The 22,118-nt window shown below is 40.6% G+C and overlaps 1 protein-coding gene across 1 annotated transcript; it reads left to right on the top strand.

Annotated features, from left to right (window-relative positions):
- Positions 1-449: 449 nt before the first annotated feature.
- On the top strand, positions 450-21,215 carry KDSR (3-ketodihydrosphingosine reductase; the record flags this gene model as incomplete). The annotated part of the gene is made up of 10 exons (XM_084280446.1): positions 450-557; positions 7,891-7,980; positions 8,973-9,029; positions 12,812-12,877; positions 13,165-13,260; positions 14,351-14,542; positions 15,996-16,079; positions 18,671-18,754; positions 20,639-20,740; positions 21,096-21,215. The coding sequence occupies 10 exons, from the start codon at positions 450-452 to the stop codon at positions 21,213-21,215; spliced, it is 999 nt and encodes a 332-aa protein (XP_084136572.1).
- Positions 21,216-22,118: the final 903 nt, after the last annotated feature.

Below are 22,118 nucleotides of genomic sequence, written 5' to 3'. Positions count from 1 at the left end.
GGCGAGGACCCCCGCGGGGTGGCAGGCGCAGCGCTGGCTCTCCGCCAGCAGAGGGCGCCCACCCGACCCTCTCCTCCCCGAAAGGGACCCTCCCTCCCCGCCGCCCTTTGCCTCCGACGATGACCCTGAAAACACCCTCCGGCTCCAATCTCCGAGCCCCGTTCCGCCCCTCGGCCAATCCGCGGGCAGCTTCTCGCTCTCGCCGGCCAATCCGAAAGCGCAGGCCCGCGCCCGCCTCGGTAGCCAATCAGGACGCGGAGTGGCGGCCGGACTCTCCTCCTCGCTCGCCCCGTGGCAGCGGCTTCCCCCTCCCGCCAGGTGCCGCGGCGCAGGCGGGCCGCTGCTGCGCCGGGCTGCGGTCGGCGCCCCTCTGCCCGCAGTAGCAAGCTGCCGCCCGACGGGCTTCGTCCCCTGCTTGCCGCGGCCCTTCCTCAAGCGCAGCCCGAGCCATGCTGCTCCTGGCGGCCGCCTTCATCGTGGCCTTCGTCCTCCTCCTCTACATGGTGTCGCCGCTCATCAGTCCCAAGCCCCTCAAGCTGCCCGGCGCTCACGTCGTGGTGAGTGAGGGAGGTGTCTCGGAGGCACCCGCCGTGCACGGAGGGGACCCCCACCCCTCCCCCCCCACTTTCTCCGCCGCGCCGAGGCAGCGGGCCGTTGGCGGGGCGCCGCAGCTCGGCCTCGGCGCCTTCCCCGCCTCAGCGGGAGAGGGGGGTTCCGCGCGTGTCCCCCTCGGCTGTTTCCCCCACTGGGCCCGGGGCTGAGGGGAGGCCGCCGAGGCGGGCGCTCAGCGCTGCGGGAAGGAGCGTCCCCCTGCCAGGCCGCCTGGCATCCGGGGTGGGGGGCGGGCACGGCGGCCTTAGGGGCCCCCGCAGGGGAGGCCCCGCTCCGGGCCGGGTGAGCGGAGGAAGCCTCTCGATCGCGGGAGCGCTGGGGGAAGGCGGCGGATCCGTCGGAGCGGGCGGGCGGTAGATCCCTGCGGGCTGGTGTTCAGCGGCCCCCGGAGGCGGGCTGGCGGCAGAGGCCCGCGCTGGGCGGCGATCGGCGTTAGGGGTGCCCGCTGGTTTGGGAGGACTCTTGGCAGCTGGCTGCAGCACCCCGAGCTATCAAAACGTGGGAGCCACAGGTCCGGGTGATAAGGAAATGCCCTGGACTGATGACTTTTGACAACCGCTGCCTATCTCGGTTGGCTCAAGGCGATCTTCTGAGTCACCAGAAATGCAAACTGCCCTCAGTCTTAATGCTGACTTTTTGAGGCATTCCTTTTGTACCCTGGAAGCTACCGGTTACCTTGAGCTGTGTTTTCTTGTAGCATCTCCCAAGGTATTTAAGTAGCGTGTGCGCTCATAAACAAGCCCCAGAATCTGTGGTGCCCTTGGTCGAGGAAACAAGTCGGACCTGAGGAAATGGGAAGACTAATACAAAGGAAGTCGTCAGGTGACACTCACGCACCTCTGCGTTTTTAAAAGCACACAGATATTGGTGCCTGAAAGCACTATGCTGATGGACTAGTCAAGGTGGTAGAAGTAAGTCCTTAGAAGGAAGTCTTTAGAAGAACATATTGTTGAAACAGTTGGTGAGCAGTAGACAACTAGAAGTTATATGGCTGAGTGGCTTTGGATGGGGGGAAAGAGAACAATACCCAAGTGCTTTTAGGTGGAGCACAGAGTAATGAATTTGAACATAAGAGAGCAAAGGAGTTTAGCAGTCGAAAGAATGGAGATTTAGAATCAGGTCTTTTAACTTAGAACATACCCTAGGGATTTAAAGGTATGCTGAGAAGCTGTAGCTTACAGTTTGGTTAAATTTGCTTTGAAGAGGCAGGTAGTGCTTGCAGATGCCCATTATTACAATGGGAGTTTGAGATAATCTGGAAGTTAGACCTTTTAGGTGCAATTGAATTTGCAGCTACTAGAAGTTAGTTTTCTTTTGGAGTTGTGTGGTGCCTTGTTTTGTGCTTTTTATGATTATTTTGTAGCTTCTCTTTGGAGGATGGAGATGTCTCCAGATTAATTTAGACCTGTCCAAGTTGCAACAGTATTTGCAGATTGCTTTATGCAATAGGTGTTACTTGGGTGCTGTAACTGGCTTTACAGCATCATACAGTGCGTGAGGTGTGTTCAAGCTTGCGTTAAGGTTCTCTGGTTATGGCTCTTCCCACAGAAGTAGGGCCTGTTAAGGAGGAGCCCTTCAACAGGATTTTAGGAACACTTCAATACTGTGTAAAAACAGAGGTGAAGCAGACTTAGGGCCTTCTGTGACTTCTATGCAGAAATAGAATAGCAAATAAAAAGTTTAATGGATTTTATTCCCAAATTCTTCTAGTTTTTTTGAATATATATAATCTGAAGTTTTGTCTGGTCTTCCTGTGGTTAAACTCTTTAAAAGCTACTGTGCTGGTGGTTCTAAAGAGAATGGTTTGTTTAAAAAAGTTAACTTTGAAAATGGTGACAGTATTCTTGTTGGAGAAACTTCCCTATAACCGCTGCTGTGAATTTTATTAGCAGTTTAAGCTCAATTTGATACAAGTGGAAGTCTCGAAACCAATGTTCCTGGAAGCCTTATAAAATTGGGAGTTCAGCTAGAGAAATAACTGTGTTAATATATTGATGGAGGAAAAGGCTGTAGACATTCTTAACTAAATGGTACAAATCAAAATATGCAGGTAAACAGTTTTTTTGGTGTCACCACTGCCAGAGCTACCTGTTTTATCTTTATCATTTTAAAATACTCATGCAAACTAAGGAAATACAGAGCAAGTGTTTTAGAGTTCACTAGCTCTTATTATTTGCAGGTGCTGTTAATAACACTGGACACTTGTATATTTGGATTTAAAATTTTCTGTTGTAATGCATAAGGAAAAATACCGGATGATGGTACCATAAACCAGGAATGTGGTTCAGGGAGGTGCGTGTAGTGAATACTTATGTCACATACTGGGAGTAACTGTTCTCTGCTGCTGAAATGACCGAGAGACCTTATGAAAATATTTAAGGGCATAACATGATCTAAAGACTTCTTTGAAGCCTTCTCACAGAAAAATATCAAAACCTGTTTAAGTGATCTGCATGTGCAAATTCCTTTTAGTTTGACTTGATTCAGCAATTGGTAATCTGTCAGGCCTCAGCTAAGCATAGTCTTGAATAAAGAATAACGGAATAAAGACCTGCAAATTGTGTATTTATGTGGTTAAAACCTCTGAAGGGTAAGTGATTGCCGTTGTGCCGTAAATACAATTTTTCAACTGGAATAAATTGCTTTTCTGAAGCAGAAAAAAAGTCTTATTTAGAAACATTCTTTTCCGGAGGCCTGAAATGAAAATATATCTGTTAAATTTCTGAAGAAAAGTCATTGGGCAATTTCAGAAGCTATTGTGTAGAAGTTATTGATTTTTCAACTTAAATTAGCATTCTTTTTAACTTTTAGTCCCTCATAAAAAATATTTCTGTTTGCTCCTAACAGTTAGAGTTAATGGATGTTTGAGTTATGGCTAAGTGACTGCCTGGCCTTTTTTTGAAGCGGGGAACTTGAGGAGAGGACGGGCAGAAAGAACCCACAAGTCTTTCACACAATGTTAGCTGTCGCTGTGCTAAGGGAGACTTGTTTTCTGGAAGAATCATGATCATAGGAGTCCACTCTTTGTAGAAAAGAATAGGACTGCTATAGAGACTGAGAGTCTGCAGTACTCCAGATTACTAATGGTCGGATAATGGTGTTGTCCACGTGTGCCACCCCTTTCCCCACCTGCTATGAATTTTGGTGACCCCAGTGAACACTATCAAATAAAAAGGACTTCTCCGTATCACACTGGCTCAAACATCGGGTTTATCTTATTTAAAACAAAATGCCTTTTAGAGGTTTAATACTACTGCTTTGTTTCTATCACGACTAGGAAAGTGTTCTTAAATAAAGGATATAAAAATCATTTTTGTGCTACCGGGCTGCTGCTGCATGTGCTGATCTTCTCCATGCTTCAAAGTCCAGAGGACTATTTTATCCATCTCTTATTTTGCCATTGGCTTTAACTGTTTCCTTGGGTCTCAGGCTCTATACTAGTAGTCATCAGCTGTTCTATGAGGAAAAGCTAGTATTTTGGTAGCTGGTTGTACTAGTTAGAGAGGAGAATGAAAATAGGATAAGGCAGTCATCACTACTTCATGTGCATCGTGCTTGCTGCTTGCACTGCATCTAACTGGATGTTACATCTGCCCTACACAGGTTCTCTCTGCTCTTTCTTTGATGGTACTTTGCTTGATGGAGCAGAATGGAACAAGAGCTTAAGATGTTAGGTAAAAACAACCCTCTGTAAATTTCATGAGTGATGTTTAGAAACTGGTTTTGCTGAAATAGCAATGCTAGCTTTCCTCTCCTTGTCTCAGCCTGAATCTTTCTAAAACCAAGTTGAAATTTCTGTGAGGAAACCCAAGATCTTGGTGGTATGAATGCAGTTGATCAAAGTTTGGGACTAACAATGGCAGGACTGTAAAGATGCTCTCTGCTTGGGACTATCTCCCATTTAGATTGAAAAGGGCCTTTTGCTTGGACATGTTTCAGGTTGATCATGCTAAATCCAGATGCGTAGGGGTCATCTCTAGTCTCTGCACCACTTCTGTGCAGAGCCCAGCTTGGTAACTGTGGTCAACTTGAAGAAGAACTGATCTTGTTGTCTCAGCATTGTAGCTCTAGTGTTGGGAGTGATACAGTCTGTGGTTTGGACACATCCAGGTGGTTCAACAAGAGGTCATTTTGAGTCTAGTCACATACTAACCACCTAGAACAGATTACAGGGATGTTCTGTGTCCCTGGAGCTAAGTATCTTCTGGCAGAGCGCTCTCTAAAAGCGTGAAGCCGACTTGCATCCGGTGCTAAGTGAAAGTTAGTAAGCTCTGTGGGAGATACTGTATCAGTAAAGTCTTGATTTTGAGCGTTCCTGATGATAGTTACGTTAATTTGGAGTTGGACTGTTTCATCAATGGATGTAACTTTCCAGTATCTCATATTTGAAAGTCAAACACCAGTTCTTTGTACCTTACCCCAACATCTCCATTTTTCAAGGGGGAAATAAACCCTATGATCCTTAGAAGCTGAACTCTGTTACGAAGGGTCATAGCTTGAGAAGTTGGAGCCAGGCCCTTTTTGGAATAGCTCATTTGGTAGCTGTTCTTCTCAAATATACAGAAGCAGCTCAGTAACACTGTTCAGGGGCTGGTAGTATTGCATTCTCAACATCTGACTTAATACTAGGATTTAATTGTCCCTTCCTGTCAAGAAATTAGCCTGTGCTTTGAGTTGCTGTGGCCAGACTTTTTATTTTTGCTAGCTCCTCTGAGGCTGGGTTACAGTGAAATTTAAAAATGGGATCAGTGGCAATTCAAATGTCAGGAGCTAATGAGATGCAGTAGCACTGTAGAAATATTGGCCACCAGGGTAAGTAACCCTAATAATGCCTTGTTTAATGTAGTAGATGTGTCCTCTTCCTTTAATTTTGAGCCTCTGTGTTAGTAACACACCTATCAGACTTCACAGATTTGCTTAGGCTAAATTAATTGTAGCACAAAGTGAAGTTTTCGGTAGTGTTAGGGACTTTTTTTTTTTTTCCTGTTACAGTAGCATTCATGGTCAGTGTTCCTGAAAGATGGATTAGTAACAGCCTCCCACCTAAATGTTGCAGTTCCCTGCTAACCGATACTGCCCTTTGTCACTGACCTGGCTGAGCCCTACCCAGTGTTCTGGGTGTAACTTACTTTCCCCACGTCTTGCATGACTTCAGGTCTCGTCTTTTCTGAAATGAACATTCGCATCTGACAGGCCAGAGGCTTGGTGCCAGTACCTTCACCTTCAAAGAATTCCTCAAGTACTGCTGTAGTTGACTTACTCATGACACTCTGCAGTTTGTGCAGGCAGCAGTCAGCTGTCTCTGTGCTATGCCAAAAATGGGAATTGGAGCAGTCTTCCACGCATGCTGATGAGCTCAACAGCAGCAGGTACAGCAGCACATGAGAATCTATAGAAGCAGCTTGTGAGTCTTGTGGAGCTGAGGTCTGCCTGAATGTGTCAAACAGAGTCTTTAAGTCTGTTCAGAGATGTATTAAAATCTTGCAAGCTGCTTTCAGAACACAGTAAAATTCCTAAGTTTTATCCATCATGAAGCATTAAATGAATTACAGGGTTCTGCTGGAGTCCCAGATTGTTAACACTCGTACTTTTATGGTCTTGATTATCCTTGGTTTGGAACACCGCAGTGGTGTTTGCACGTTTCCAGACCAGGATGGGTATCCTGGAGCCATCCTTAAAGGATGGTGAAATGTGAAGCTGATCGTGCAGAGGGAGTTGGTGCTTCATGTTGGCTTCTACCTATCTCTACTAATGGATGACCCCTAAAAAGCTGAAATTAGCCTTCGTGAAAAACACGTGGGTTTGGCCTATTTGTGACTGTGGCTGAACCAGTTGGAAACCACACACTGTGTTGTAAGTCTTTGCTGGGATTATTTGACTTACATGAAACTATTCTTGAAGGTTAGTGATAAAATACTCATATGAAAGAAGAGTTTAGTGACTCATGGGAATGTACTTCTGAGTTTACTGCCTCCAGGAATGGAAAGAATTTTAAGGATAATGCGTCTCTGAAAACAAAACTCTGAGGCATTGGCAGATGAGGATATGGCACAAGGATTTTTGTAGGGTATGCAGTTTTGGGGAAGATTGGGGATCTTTGCTCTTGCACTAATTAGCTCAATGACAATGATAAAGAACAAAATACTACAATTTCCAGAACAATCTGAATCACTTTTTCCAATTATTAGGAAATCTGTATTTAAGAATTCATTTCATCAACAGATTTTTTTTTTAAATAATTGCTTCTAGGCTTTTAATATCAGTATTTTTTTCAGTGATAACCTCCTAATATGCTGTTTAAGTAAAATAATTTTGCTATATAAGGAAGATACCAGTGTTTAAGGACTGAAGACATGTGCAGTCTGGGCTTAAATGAGCATGTTACCTGTCTTGCCACTGCCTTTAGGCATTTTTGTTCTAGTCAAAAACAGAGGTCAGGATTGTAGTCTATGTCTTGTTCCACATGGAGTTCATTAATAACTTTATTGAGGGTAGTGACAGAGGTGCAAAGGTGACTTTAACCTGTGTATTAGTGTCATTTGGTAGTGCATCCTCATGCAAAGTGTGATACAGGGCTATAGTCATCACCCAGCATTTGTCTATAGATGAGTTATTAATTTCCTGTTTGTGTAAAAGATTATTCACTGTTACAGAGGAGGAAGAAGAGGTAATGGACGTTTATGTGCTGGCATCCCCACAAAACTGGAATTGTGGGATGGTGCACAGTTCAAGGTTCAGGCTGGGGAACTGAGAAATAATCCATGGAGGGACAACTGTTGAATTAATAGATTTATTGATTTATTTATTTAAGCAAGAAGGCACTTTCTGCTTAGGTTGACATGATGATATCTTCAGCAGGCACTCTACAGTTGTTAATTTTACAGATAATCTCTATGGCAACCAGGTATGGAGGGGTCATATGTGATTGTATCATTATGGTGAACTTTTAACTACTTCTGCTTTTAGAAATAATACACAGGACTTAGTCAAAAGCACATGAGAGAGCCCATGTGGGAGTGTAGGAATAAGTGGGCCTGATACAAAATTGAGCAAAAAATACCACTGAAGTAAAACTGGTTTTGGGTATAAACAAATGGTCACCAATCTATTCGGATCTTATTTTGCATTCATACTCAATCAGTAAACTCATTTACTGTATCTTCTGTATTTGTGCCTCATTGGGTGATGTTTTAATCTTAGATTTTTAATTTTGACTCTCATCATATAGGAGAAGGGATGAGAATAATGGATTAACTGCCATTTTCATAAAACTTTCAGGTAACTGGAGGCTCCAGTGGGATTGGAAAATGTATTGCCATTGAATGTTATAAGCAAGGTGCTTTCATAACACTGATTGCACGGGATGAGGTAAGTGTGTGTATTTTTAGAGGTTTTGTGAACAGTTTAGCCAGTATAGGTGGGGAATGGAACTGATACTTATTCATACTTTCTTCAGTATATGTTTCAAGGGGATCCTAAGCATTTCACATTGATGCATTTGAAGAAGACAGGTGTAGCCCAACATGGAATTTGTGATCAGGTTTCCTTAAAACTGCCTGTGCTATCACTTCTGTTATCAGCATTCATTATTTCACTGTCTAGAGATGTGGCAGAGGACAAAACCAGAGGAGAAAAATTTAAAACTAGAATTTCCCTACAGTAAGTGTCAACTGGGAGATTAAAACCCTTCATCAAGACAACTTTGGAGGAAAAAGAGTTGCTTTGGGTTTTTTAACTAAGAGGAACTTTGAGTGTATTTGGAATGACTCTTGTTTTCATAATGGGTTGTTATTTTATTTGTAGAGAAAAAGCAAATTCTTCAGGAAATAAAAGTACCTAGCTTTTTTTTGCCTCAGTCCCAACTGTCTCTGATAATTTACTTAGACTTGAACTTATTTTATATCTCCTTGAATTGCAGCCAGAATCAACACATTTTTTTCTTGAATATGACAATTCAAATTTACAAAATTTTAATTCATTTCTATTGTAATTCTATGACAGTGTTCTTCAGAACAGTTTCTGTAATATTATATAAAGTAGAACCAAAATACTTGAGTAAAATTAATACTTGCAGTCTTAGGTCTCTATGTAGTTGTATGAAACAAAAGCAGTATGTCTATTCTAGAAAGTGTTACTGGCTTTAGAAGTGAAAAACAGATCAGTGAGTTACGGTAGCTTGATGGAGCCCACGTTTTGATCATGTAGTCGTAATTCTGTAAACTGGCAATAGTAAGGTTTTGTAACTAGCTGAGGGTAACTTTTGGGGATTTTATGGAAGGGTTTTGAGCCTTACTGAATTGCTGAAGACTCGTAGTGCTCTCAGAACTGCAGTGCTCTAGCTGTTCTTGTGTTTGTTTCAGAACAAGCTGTTGCAGACAAAGAAGGAAATAGAAAAGTATTCAGTTAACGACAAGCAGGTAAGATCACTGCTGTAGCTTTTGTTTTGGTTAAGATAGTCACTACCACTGTTTGATAACTATGAGGACTCAGTGTTTGAATTAAAAAATACCAGTCTGCTTATGTGAGATGTCCTGAACTATGCCGCATTTAATTTTGTCTCCCTACTGTGTTAGCCTGCGTGCCTTAGAGAAAAAGATTGATGTCTTCAGTTACCTGTGTCGTGTGCTGTTTTGGATAGCTGCAATGTACTGTTGATGATAAGGATTTCTATTCTTCAAAATTAAGTGGAAGAACCAAATGTTTCAGATCTCTGGTTTTACAATTCACAAATCCAATGACTGTCTTGGGAAAGAACTTTATGTGCTTGATTCCAGGTTTAGTAGTTCACTATGTCATACAGGTGTTCCTTTTTCTGGCAAAGTCCTGTAGCACATGTACAAGTTAAACTTGTGAAGTTCTGAGACTTCTAAACAGTGAAGCTGCTTTGCTGAATATAGTGCACTTGTGCATATAAACACTGTTTCAGAGCGTGTGGAGGCATTAACTTTAATAGGTAAACTTGCTATGTTCAAAATACACAACTTCAAGATGAAATGCTAAAATTATTTTTCTCCAGAACTAATTAATAATCAAGGGGAAAAGGGAAACAGTATTGAGACTTAACAACTTTGGTCTCTCCTTTCTTGTGTTCCAGAACTCTTTTTTTTTACTTTCATGATTACAAACACAAGCAATCAACTTGTATGTGAAAAGGAATTCAAATTGATAAATTTGATATACTGTTGAAAATAAGCAGTGGGAAAAGCTGCATATTTCCAGGCAGTAATGTTACAACTAGCTGTTAGAAAACTTTCATAATATTAGCATTTAGTACATAAGTTTCTGTCTTCCTTATATTCTTGTCAAAGAGCTCAAGCTGATTTTTTTTCTGTACATGCTGCCTTACTCAGATCAACTTTATTTGAAAAACTAAGCCGTTTGAGGTGAGGAGAAACTATATCTGATAATTAAAATAAATTCCAATAACCATTTATTTTATCTGCTCTAGTAGTTTGTTGAGTTTAGCATTGAAATCGGTCTCTTGTCAAATGTCAGGATGTTCTTGTTAGAATCTGTCCAGGCTTGATAGATGCAGACTTTTAAAAAGAGTATTACTTAGTGTATGTTCATAAGAGTTTTGGGTTAAAGTCTCAGAAGGTGCCCTCAAGGTTGAGCAAGATCCAGTGGGGATTTGAACAGGACTGCTTGTGCAGAAGGAGCTTTAGACTTACAGGCAGGCTGGCTCGGCTGTAGCTATTGCAGGGTTGTAGACAAAGTCCCTGGGAAGCCTGACCAATCTAAATGCAACGAGTTGCAGGGAGTCTGGGACAGAGCTCAGGCCAGAGCAGCAGATCAGAAGCTGGGAGGTGAGGGTAGCTGAACTGAGAGAAGCTCTGCAAAAGGATTGCTGTGAGAGAGCATAGAGATAGATGCCTGGTACGAATCGTACCCAGACACTCTTCCATATACTAGATGCTGAACTAAGTTATATACATGAAACTAGGTTGTGTTGACAACTAGGGTCTGGCATGTGTGTGTGTCAGTGTTTCACCAGGCAAATGTTCTTTTTAAGATGTCTGCATGTGATTTAGGGTGCAGATGGTGTGGCCTTTTATGGGTATAGGCATGCAGTGGAACAAAACCCTTGCTCTTAGAAGGTTTGGTCAATGTTTTTTTTAATACCTTTCCTAATATAGAATGTTCTCAGTTACTTCATTGGGAGTTGAATTGATCTTTTATTGTGAAACTTTTATTAATGATCCAACACCAAGCGATATTTAGAACAGAAGGTGAGGAGCGGTGCTGGGGAAATGAGACTGTTTCCAGCAGCATGTTCTGTGTCCTAGGTGTGCATCTCCAGTGCATGCTCTGGATGAAGGTAATTAGTATATTGTAGCAGAAGAAAGAATGTATGATAATAGCAGCAAAGGGGTGAATTGTATAATGGGACAGCAGTCAATAAAACTGTGGTAGTTCCCGAATGTGTTGTTCACAGTATGAATAACCTATTTATGCAATCCCATATATTAACCAACTGCTCCAATTTTGATACAGAACTGTGATCTTTAACCTCTTTACTGATATTACAAAGACAGTGATGTAATAAAACAATGTCATTTTCATTCAACTGCTATTTTTTTCTGAAACTTACCTAAAAAAACCCCTATTTCCAAAACGTAATAAATGCCCCAAGGGGAGATGCATGCAGATCCACCAATAACTTGCACCACAAGTTTACTCTGATGTCCAACTACACACAGTGCTGGGAGGCAGGAATAGCCAACCTGCTGTACAGGAATGACAAGCAGATTCTGTTTATGCAGCTAAGAAGTGTTGCAGTTTGACCAGAGGCAGAACTGACAAATTACTAGCTGCCAAAGCAGTTAGTTACACTGTGGTGAGCTTTTCTTGTGTGTGTGTGTGTGTGTGTGTGTGTGTGTGTGTGTGTGTGTCCACGTGCTCCGTGATAAATGGTTATGATGATACTTGCTACAAACTGGTGATGACTTTATTTCACCTCAAACTTTGGTTGATTTACTTAAACTCAGTAACAGAAAGAATAGAAATGGACTAAGAATGCAGGAGTCTCTCCTTTTGTTGTGATAGGAGATTACCACTCCTTTCAAGATGATGCATTGCCCCAAAGCTCTCACGATTGCTCAGCAGAGAGTGTGGCTTGTTTGGGAATACCTGGGCAAGCTGGAGTTCGTAGTGTTCTTAAGCCTGTAAGTGGTAACCCAAAGGCAGGGCTTCCTTTGGCCAGGAGTTGATTGGAAGGGGCTTCAAAATGTAGATTTTGAGATCATCTTGTTGAAAGTCAGTAGCTCTCAGGAAAAACAGGACTTAACTTTTAGCTGCAACAAAACTTAGATACCACTGTCATCTGGTTTTTGTTGCAATGCCCGATGCACCCCAGGCCAGAGCTTATTTTCATTTTTCTGCATTATTTCAAACTAAACCCTGTAATTTTGGGTTTCCAGACAAGGAGTAAACATACACAGCTCACATACACTTTTAAAGTATTTATGACACTCTGCAGCTAGTCAGTTTCTCATAGAATTTTTATTTTATTTTTGTCTTTGGCATGTTCCAGTTAACCAGTATGCGACAAAGTCTACTATTACTCAAAAAAACATTGGTGAAATAAGTGGGTAGTCTATTGTCAGTGCAAAAGTTAGCAGGGTTTTAATACTTGGCTTATAAATTTTGGAAAAGCTGGGTTTTGTTGAGTTTGTTTGGGTGTTTTTTGCACTGCTGATGCTGTGGTTTCAAAGCAACACTCATGTCTTTATGATGTGGAAAAAAATGTGTTTCTTCCTTAAAGATGAGCCTCTGCCTCATAAGTGGTTTGACCTCTGCTTAGCGATGATGAAAGTTAAATGTAGCACTGGAATTTTGACTGCCTTGGTTAGAATAATTTTTATTACACTTTATGTAAATAATTTGAGTCCTAGTGTGTCTCAGTAAATTAGAAATGATACTTTGCATGTGTGTAGCAGCTTTGAAGATCCTGAAGTGCTTATTGGTTCTTAATGCAATCTTTATGGCACTAGAATATGTGTGTGAGGGGGAGGAGCTTGGAGGGGGCAGGGATTGCTTTCTCCACCGTGGGAGACGTGTGAAATGCCCTGTCAAAGAGATTTCTTGTTTTTCTGAACAAGATTATGTCACTGGGTTTTGCTACATTTTGGAAGGCTCAGAGCCAACAGTTACTGGACTTACTGTGTTGTAAAAATGTCCTCTTGCTTTCCTTTTCTAGGTTGTTCTGTGTATTTCTGTTGATGTGTCTAAAGACTATGAACAGGTGGAGAATGTTCTAAAACAGGTGAGGAAGTAAATGATTCACCTATGTAACTGGAGAAGTTTATCTCTGTGTGAGATAAATTTTATTTTTGTCTTTGGCATGTTCCAGTTAACCAGTATGCGACAAAGTCTACTATTACTCAAAAAAACATTGGTGAAATAAGTGGGTAGAATATTGCCAGTGCAAAAGTTGTATTTCTAATGGAAGTAGTTTCCTATAAGGATACTGTGCTATAGGGAGTCTTTTGTTTTTTGTTGTTTTTTTGACTGTTAAAAACCACCTTAATCTCTGCCCCCCTCACCTTCCAGGCTCAGGAGAAGCTGGGGCCAGTTGACATGCTTGTAAATTGTGCAGGAACATCAGTTACAGGAAAATTTGAGGATATTGAAGTGAATTCTTTTGAAGTGAGTAAGCATACTTTTTTTTCATTATATTATGGTTTCTTATTCAACTGTTCTAACTATTAGATTGCATTCTTATGTCTTTGCAGACTTTGTATGAATAATGATAGACTTGACCTGTGGTAGCTGTCATAATTGCAATGTATCTTTAGATTTGTGAGGATTGCCTGTAATTTCTCACCTTTTGGCACTGATGGGTCGGAACAGTGACTCCTCCCTCTGGGATAGAGTGAGTCTTGAAGGTGACAAAAAAGCCTGTATTTATAGTTTAATGTACTGTGAAAGGCACTGAATTTCTCATGGTCTCTTTTGTTTTTTTTTTCCTGGTGAAGATTTTTATGTATCTTTTTTAATCTGCGAAAATTTGTCTGTTACCAGTGTTCAACTCTGAGGTACACAAATTGTTTGCAGCTTGCGCTGATAAGACCCCCAAAAATACCCAAAACCTCTCTATTTTGATTACTGTATGTCCACAGCCCTTTGGCCCCAAGTCATCTACAGATAACATCGGATCATTTGAAAATACTAAATAGGCATAATTTTGTAATAAATTTGAATCATCCACTCTATTGCCTTTATAGGCTATCAGTTGTGTTTTAGGCCTTCTAGAGAGGGAAATGAAAGAGTTCCCCCCATCTATCAAAGATTAAAATCTCTGAAATACATGAATACATAAAATTTTTCCTGTTTCTGTTTTTAGAAAGCTTTTAAATCTTCCATTTCAGTATGTTTTCATACATAGATTGATTGCTTCCTGGACACTGTTTAGGTTAGATTTTCCCTAAAACGTTATTCTTTTTTTTTTTTTTCCTTGAAGGCCATATGGTTCACAGCATTATCAGTATCCTGAATGCTGTTAGGGCCTGTAGATAGACTGGATTTCTTTTGGCTTCGAGTGAGACTTTTAGCTGTACAACAGCGCATGAAGCCGTAGGATAGAAAACAATTGCTGCTGCTCTTGCCAGCTGGTAGAACTACAAATCTAGTGAGCTGCCTAGTTTGCTAGACTGAAATAGGGATTTTTCATCACTACCAAACAGCTGAGGGATTCTGAATCTGTGACTGAAACACCACATGAATACTGTTTGTGCAGAGGTTGATGGCAGTCAATTACCTGGGCAGCGTTTACCCGAGCCGAGCAGTGATCGCTACCATGAAGGAACGGAGGATGGGAAGGATTGTGTTCGTCTCATCTCAGGCTGGGCAGTTGGGCCTCTTTGGTTACACGGCTTATTCTCCAACAAAGTTTGCTCTTCGAGGCTTGGCTGAAGCCCTGCAAATGGAGGTATGTGTGCAGGAATCTGTGGTGTTGGCTGTAAGCTTGTTTAAGGTGCAGCACAGCTCGTTTGCAGGGAAGCGGTTCTCCCTTTGCCGGGTGCCGCGCTGCCGCAGCGCGCACGCTGACCTGTGTGCTGCATTGGCCCTTTTGGTCCTGGCAGCAGCACAGTCCTATTGCTCTGCAGTGAACTGAGCTGATCTCAGTTGCGTAAGAGGGAATAGATTGATTCCGTTCCTAGAAGGGAAGATGAGCACGTGGACAGACATTTTTTTAATCTTTTATGTTCACTAAAAGGACTTGGATTTCAAGTCTTTTGAATAAAAGTCTTTTTCGAGCCTCTTAAGTGCAGAATGCTATTGAAGGTCCCATGGGATGCACAAGGGGTGGTGATTCCCATCTTCTTTGTGAGGGTATGGTTAGAGGTATCTGAACCATGGGAAGCAGTAAAACTTGTGAGCTAAAATTTGAGGATTTTCCACCCCAAAACAATGTGCTGACAGTGGTTCAGCCTTCTAAATTTTGGTATATATGAGCTTTTTATGGTGTGATGATCTAAGCTTATGCTTAGGACTAAAACCTAAGCACATTATTCAATGAAATGAGGTTGCTGAGTAAATTGTATTAAGAGAGGTAAAATTGAGGACCTGTGATGTAATATTTCAGGAAGTGTTTTCAATACATATTTTTTTTGTGCTATGAAATAAAAATTCTTAGCAACACTCTTATATTCTGAACACTTTAATTCCAAGCTTATTTGTTCATTTTGGAGTACAGGTTTGCAGTCTAGTAGTTTCTGAGTGGTAGTGCCGCAGGCGATGCCGTTCTGTGACGCACGCATGCGGATACATCACTAAATGCAATCCTTGACATGAGACCTTCCACTTTTCTTCACGTTTTCTGCTTAATTTTTTGTTTCAACTTGGAAGCCTTGCAAGTCAACGCCATGGGTTGAAAAGCCTCATGACTTGTGTATACCTCTTAAAGAGACCCAATTGGAGGTTTTTTCTTTATATTTGTCTAGCAGTGAAAATATATGGACACAAACAACAACAAAAAAGCATGTTTAGCCTCAGTGAAAGACTTTTTTGCCTTGTAATTATTAATGCTGGGTACTTTTTTTTTAATTGAAATTGATAAAATTATAGAACTAAACGGCTTTTGAGTTCCTCATAAATGTGTTAAAAAGGCTTAGATTGATAATTTACATCAAATGCAGTTTTTTATATTCAGATATTCTTATAAAACAAAATGCAGCCATCTCTTCAAAACTTCTGCTGTTTTGCTTTCTCATTTGGTAAAGCTCCAATTCTTGCAAGTGCTGAATATGAGGTTGACTTAACACTAGAAGCAATTTAAATTCATGCTTGCTGTATTTGTTCAGTACAAGAGAAATTAATGAAGTTGAGCAACATGTAAAGGCTATCAGTGTTAAGATAATACTTACTTTTGTTAAATACAGGTAAAGCCTTATAATATCTACGTAACAGTGGCCTATCCTCCAGATACTGACACACCTGGTTTTGCAGAGGAAAGTAAAACAAAGGTAAATTGTCCTTTGATAATACTGTTCGATAATGTTTTTAAAGCTTTGCTTTGTCATAAGCAGTGCATTACAGACTTCATTCACTTCTGTAATATTTTTGAAGTTCAGTGCATATTAAGATTTTCAGAAGTACATTGTAAACACCTCAGTTTTATAAATTGAACCAGTTGGAATTAAATAGCTTATAGGATAATTTTGTGTAGTTTATTGTTCAGCTTTAAATGGAAGAACTACTGACCTTTATCTGAAATGCTGCGGTCTTTCTGTGCACAATTGAAATATTGCTGTGGAATGGTAAACTGTAAAACCACTATTGTTTTGATATCAAAGTTTAAAGAGCCAAAAATAATATTCTTGTTTTGCATCTTTGATAACATGCAGTTGTTCTGTCGGATGTGATGGATCAAAGCAGACCTCAGTTCCTTCCACCAAGTCTGCAGACTGACCACGCTGTATGAATATACATAAAGACATGATGCAGGGGTGGCTGCTGTCCAGTGTTATAGGAGGATGGAAACTCTGTAGTGCAAATGGCAGTATTGCTTTGCAGAAGGGTTCGTCAGTGGTAGGGCCTCTTGCATTTGGCCTGCACTGAAAGTGAAAGTTCTGACCTTAAAAATTTAGTTGCAGCTTGTCATCTGACATGTCCCTACACATGAAGTGTAATTGTTAAAACTACATTCAGGCCCCCTGAAGTATCAGGTAACCAAAGAAAAACGTGTCTGATTTTTATTTGCGTACTGTGAACTAGAAACCTGATACTTAAGTTGATCAGCCTTATCAAGATGCCCCATCACGTGTGATAGGATATTGGGGTTGAATTCCATTTTGTCATTCACCCTTTTTATGGGAATGGGCAGGGATTTCACAACCAAATTCTTACTCCATCATTTCTTCATATATATATATATATTTAGAGAGAGAGTGTGATGCTAAATGTATGCTGCCACTCATTCATATCAAGTGCCAAAATTCAGTATCTGCAGATAGTTTTACAGCTTTCATATTCTCTGGGATTTTTTTAATTTCCTTCCTAATAGCCTGTTTCAGGGAAATAGTCACCAGTAAAATTCACTGTTCATCTAGGATTTTTCTTTGAGAGCTTCAGTGAGTTTTCCCTTATTTGTCAAAAAGGTGTTGCCTTTTGTTAAGACCTACGCTTTCATTTAGCATACATGAAATATTTTGATGACTTGCTTCTATCATGATAGTGCACCTTAGATCTCGGCGATGTTGCACTGCTCTAACAGTTCAGATGTTTGTCTGTTATTGCTGCATTTATTTAATACTACTTGGTTTAGAACATCTGTCTCTGTGGTTTGCATCTCCTTAAGACTTGGCTATTTGTAATCATTGAATGTAGTTAAAGATGACGTCAGGAACTGAGATACGTATTTCCTGTGTTTAATGATTAAGTGGGTTTTTTGGTGGGGGGGGGGGGTGTGATAATTGCTTTATTAATGATAGTCATGCTTTGGCTGCCTGACTGGCTAGGTCAAGAATTCAGTGGTTGCATTTGGCCTGTGGTGGTTTTCCTCAACATGTCACTAACATGAGCTTTTGCTCCTAAACACCTGCTGGTTTTTTCCCCACAAACTTAGAGTACTGTAACACTGACAACCCTTCAGATTTGATCGATACTGGACAGTAAACTCAAAATTACGCAGGGGTTATGAGACTGAGATCTGATGACATAATACATGTCACTGTAGGAAAGCATGTAAAAGGTGTTTGTGTGTGGTTTTTGCTCACAAAGGCAAAAAGTTGACTTTGGACCAAGCACTCTTTTCTCCCTAATTTAGTGCTTTTTTTTTCTTTCTTTCTTTCTTTCTTTCTTTCTTTCTTTCTTTATCAACAGAACCATCAATCTTAACATACCAAGTGTTTAAATAGCTAGCTGTGCGGTTAGCTCCACTATTGTATTATTTGTTAAGAGGATGTGAATGACAAACATGCTTCTTAATACTTAAAAAGGATATTTTCACCCTTTCTTTTGTGAAAGATCAGGCTTGGAGTTTTGTTGGGTGGGTCTCTTTGGTGAAAGAAATTGTGATTGCTAAAAGAAGTGCCATAGCTGCCTCACTTTAGTGAGGTAAAGTGGCATAAAGCTCTAAAACATGAAGAGATTAAATAAGGTGGTGGATTTTTGTGAATACCGGTGCTTGGAGTTTGAAAAATGAAAAGTATAAATTTGATCTGTAGGAATTTAAAATCTCAGGCCTATCTTTTACATTATTTATGGGGAAAAACCCAGACAAACTAAGTTGAGGGGACATAGCTTAAGCATTTTCGTAGCTACTGAAAATAAAATACGTGAGGGAGGAAAAAAACCAACTCTTTCATATTTTGTTAGTAATAAACTATTTTAAAAGTACTACTCAAGGAAAAGCTAGCATTTCTTTCATAAAATTAGACTGTTATTTATGAAGTTGCTTTTACCTTTTTTTAAAGTGGATGGACTAGGTGACAGTGTGATACTGTTTGCTAACAGCGTAATCCGTGACAAAAGACCCAAAATCAAAATTTGACCTTCATATTTTTGTCTTCTGTGTGTTGCTAGTCCAACTTACACTGATGTTTTTCTACTAAAGCCCTTAGAGACGAAGCTAATTTCTGAAACCTCATCTGTTTGCCAAGCAGAACAAGTCGCCAGAGTTATAGTCAAAGATGCCATTGTAAGTAAATTATCTTTTTAAAGTGTGTTCTTTGTTGGAGAGACTAGGATCGCCTGTAATGCTTGTTTAAGACTGTAAGACAATGGCTAAGCTAAATGCAAAACCAGTTTACACAAAGCAGTGCTCTTTGCTGGTTAGTTTGAACAGGAAGTATTTTCTTTACTCTTCTTTTGCCACTGTGCCCACAAATAATTTTATCCAGTCTCTTGAAACTAAAAACTAGCTGAAGCTGTACACTAGACAGAATAAAAGGAAGCATCATTATGATGCAATGTCTCAAAGCCAGATTTTGACTGACTTTAAAGCACTAAATTTTATCGAATTTTTCTGTATAAAATACCATTTGTCTAACCTCAAAAGCTTGTTGGGCTATCTTATTTTTCTCAAAGATGAGATCATATAAAAGTAATTTTACAATAAATGAAGGCAGTCCAACCCTTTTGGCTTTTAATGTCTTAAGAGATTTATGAGTGATTAAAATACATACAATTCTGTTCTAAGTGGTTAAATGTGTATTGTCTTTCAGATGAATTTTTAAAAATGTTTTGTGCTGTGGAATGCTTGCAAAATTAATATAGCACCTCAGAATGGAAACAAACACAGTATTTCATGTTCATAAAGCACAGCAGTTGAATCCCAATATCTGTAATTATTTTACAGTTCCAAATACTCTTAATCTTCAACATGGTTTGCATCTACAGCATGTGTTCAGTCATGAAGTTTTGACTATTTTCACAAATACAGCACATAAACATAAAGCTGTGGCTGGTTTTGGGGTGCTGAGTTTAAAAGCAAGTATTGTCTCATGTAATATTCTGCCTCAGTGCTTAAGAAAAACTAATCTCTTTAATCTTCAACACCTGCTATTTCTGCACCATGCTTTCCAGCACTGTGCAGGATATGTTAGTTCAGACATGGTCTTTAAGCACTCAGGCTGTCAGCAGAGAGAAAATAGAAATGAAGAGGTAGCTCTGTAGTACAGGAATTCTCACAGTTATCTCAGGTGTGTGCTGGGAAATAACTAAACTTCATATCCTCTACTGCTATGCCCAACAACTAAACTTCACTCCTAACCCTGATTCAGGAACACCGCCCCCTCCATTCACTGCACCATTTCATAGATTTAGTCCTGCAGTATTTCAGAAAGTCTTTTCCAGCACAAAGTCTGCTGGAAACGAATGGGAGAAGCCTGGGAGTCAGAGCTATAGAGCTGTAATTTTCCTGATGGGTAGTCAAAAACCAAATGATGTTTTCCTGGTGTCTCTCCCCTGTTCTGCCAGCTGAGTCGCTTAGCAGGCTGTGTATCTTGCTGTTTTGGGGAGGCCATGTTAGAATTCCATGATGTAGGTGAAGGACCTGTTAGCTGGCATTGGAAGTGCATGCCTCACCCCTCACTGCCAAATCTCGTGGGATAGCAAACTAATTTATTTTTTTTTAAAAAAAGCATTTTATTCTACAGTTAGAACAGTGATAGGTGACGTGACAGAGTTAGGGTGTGACTCCACCTCTGAAATACATTTACTGATGGAGAGACCAGCATGTGTTTTCTCCATCTGTAAGCAAGCTTCAAGAAAAAAATGTAGAGCCTTTCTACCTTGTAAAGAATCTGCAGTAATTTAGCATGCCTCTCTCTCTACAGAGAAGTTGGCTTCCTTGTCCGTTCGTAAGCGAATGCCTTCTGGAATGTTGCTGTGTAGCACAAAATGTGTTTGAATATTTCAGTTCTTAATTGTGTTCACATTTATTTACACCAAATATTTGTTGTTAGGGAGGTCAGTGAGCACTGTTCGTGGAGAACAGCTGTTGAAATAAGACACATCGTGCTGTGCCACAAGTGGGTGAATTACTCTTTCTCTTCTCAATCGCTGTTTTCCTTCCATCCAGCAAGGGAACTTCAACAGCTCCGTGGGGTCGGATGGCTACATGCTGTCAATATTGACAAGCGGGATGTCGCCAGTCACTTCTATTACCGAAGGTCTTCAGCAGGTAAGACTTGGGAAGGCCCTGTAGTCACCATTTCTTGTGTCGTGGAATTCTTTCAAACATTGAACGTTATGCAAACATCAATTGTTTTTTCATCCAATGGCTCTTAATGCCACGGAGACTTGGGTTCAGGAAACTGAATTAGTATTGTCAACCTGAAGGAGTAGGGTGGTGGGAAAGCTAAGATTCCAATTTGCTACTTAGTCCTGAGCTGTTACAGACTCATGATGGTTTTCCTGAGTTTGTTTTCTTGAGATGATGTAACGTACCTGCCTGGAACCTTTCTATTTAATGAGTAAATGCTGTGCTGCAATCTGAGGTCTTAAATGAAGTGAAAGATGTTTCTCTCTGTTTCCAGGTGGTTTGCATGGGCATTTTTCGCATCGTTGGCCTATTTTACCTAGGAAGTTTTGACAGCATAGTTCGTCGCTGCATGATGCAGAGGGAAAAATCTGAAAGTGCAGATAAAACTGAGTAATCCTTACTTTGAGTTGAAAGAAGAATGTCAAACAGTCCTGGACAGCTTGATGCTCGAGTGGGACTCAGTTTTTCTCCTGAAGGATTTAGACTGGAAGTACTTGCAAATGTGACAGATGAGTCCCCTTAAGAGCTATGAAAGAAGACAAAAGTACAACTCCAGAAAATGCCAAACTATGCAAAAGTGTGAATGAGGGTTAGATATTTATTTTGGGGTGGTTTGAGTTGGAGAGAATTGGGGGGGACTTGCGATCTGCAGCGTAGATTCTGAGAATGGACTCTGTGCGGTAATTCTGGACAAATGCTTAAGTTTTCTCACTTTGGTGCTTATGGACAAAGTAAGTACCGTGACAGACTGGGCTGAAGTAGATTTAAGTCCCCTGAACAAGTTGGTACCTTTTGCTAATGTTTTGGGACTGTTTAATTTAGAATGTTAACTTTTCCTTTGGCCAATCTACAGATCCTCCTGTCAAATGACAGCTTTCCATATTCTACCCAACGCGCACCTGTGGAAACCTTAAGATGGCAGATACATTTGTATGACCCAAGCTTTCTCGGTCTGGGAGTAATTAAGAAGTATGGTTTGCTGTAAGCATACTTTCTAAAGGGAGATGAAGAACCCATTCCCACAGAGAAACGCTAGGAGATGTGACTGGGTCTGTAGCTCTTCTGGCCTTTGAAGTACATTGTGAACAAACAAAACATTGAAACCAGTATCAAGCGTGTTGTTAATGACTCTCAGCATTTTAAGCCACTGAAATTACAATTTTTTCAGATACTTTTCCTTATCTGCCAGTTTTTTTGCTCTGGAAAGGAAAGTAGCTTAATGCTACTGTTCTGCACATTACTTTTCAAAGCTGCGAATGATGAGCCAAAACAGTAGTTGATGATAGAATCAATTGTA

Source organism: Gallinula chloropus, assembly GCF_964237585.1.
Source record: "Gallinula chloropus genome assembly, chromosome: 2".
NCBI classification, from domain to species: domain Eukaryota; kingdom Metazoa; phylum Chordata; class Aves; order Gruiformes; family Rallidae; genus Gallinula; species Gallinula chloropus.
This window is presented reverse-complemented; position numbering and strand designations above follow the sequence as displayed.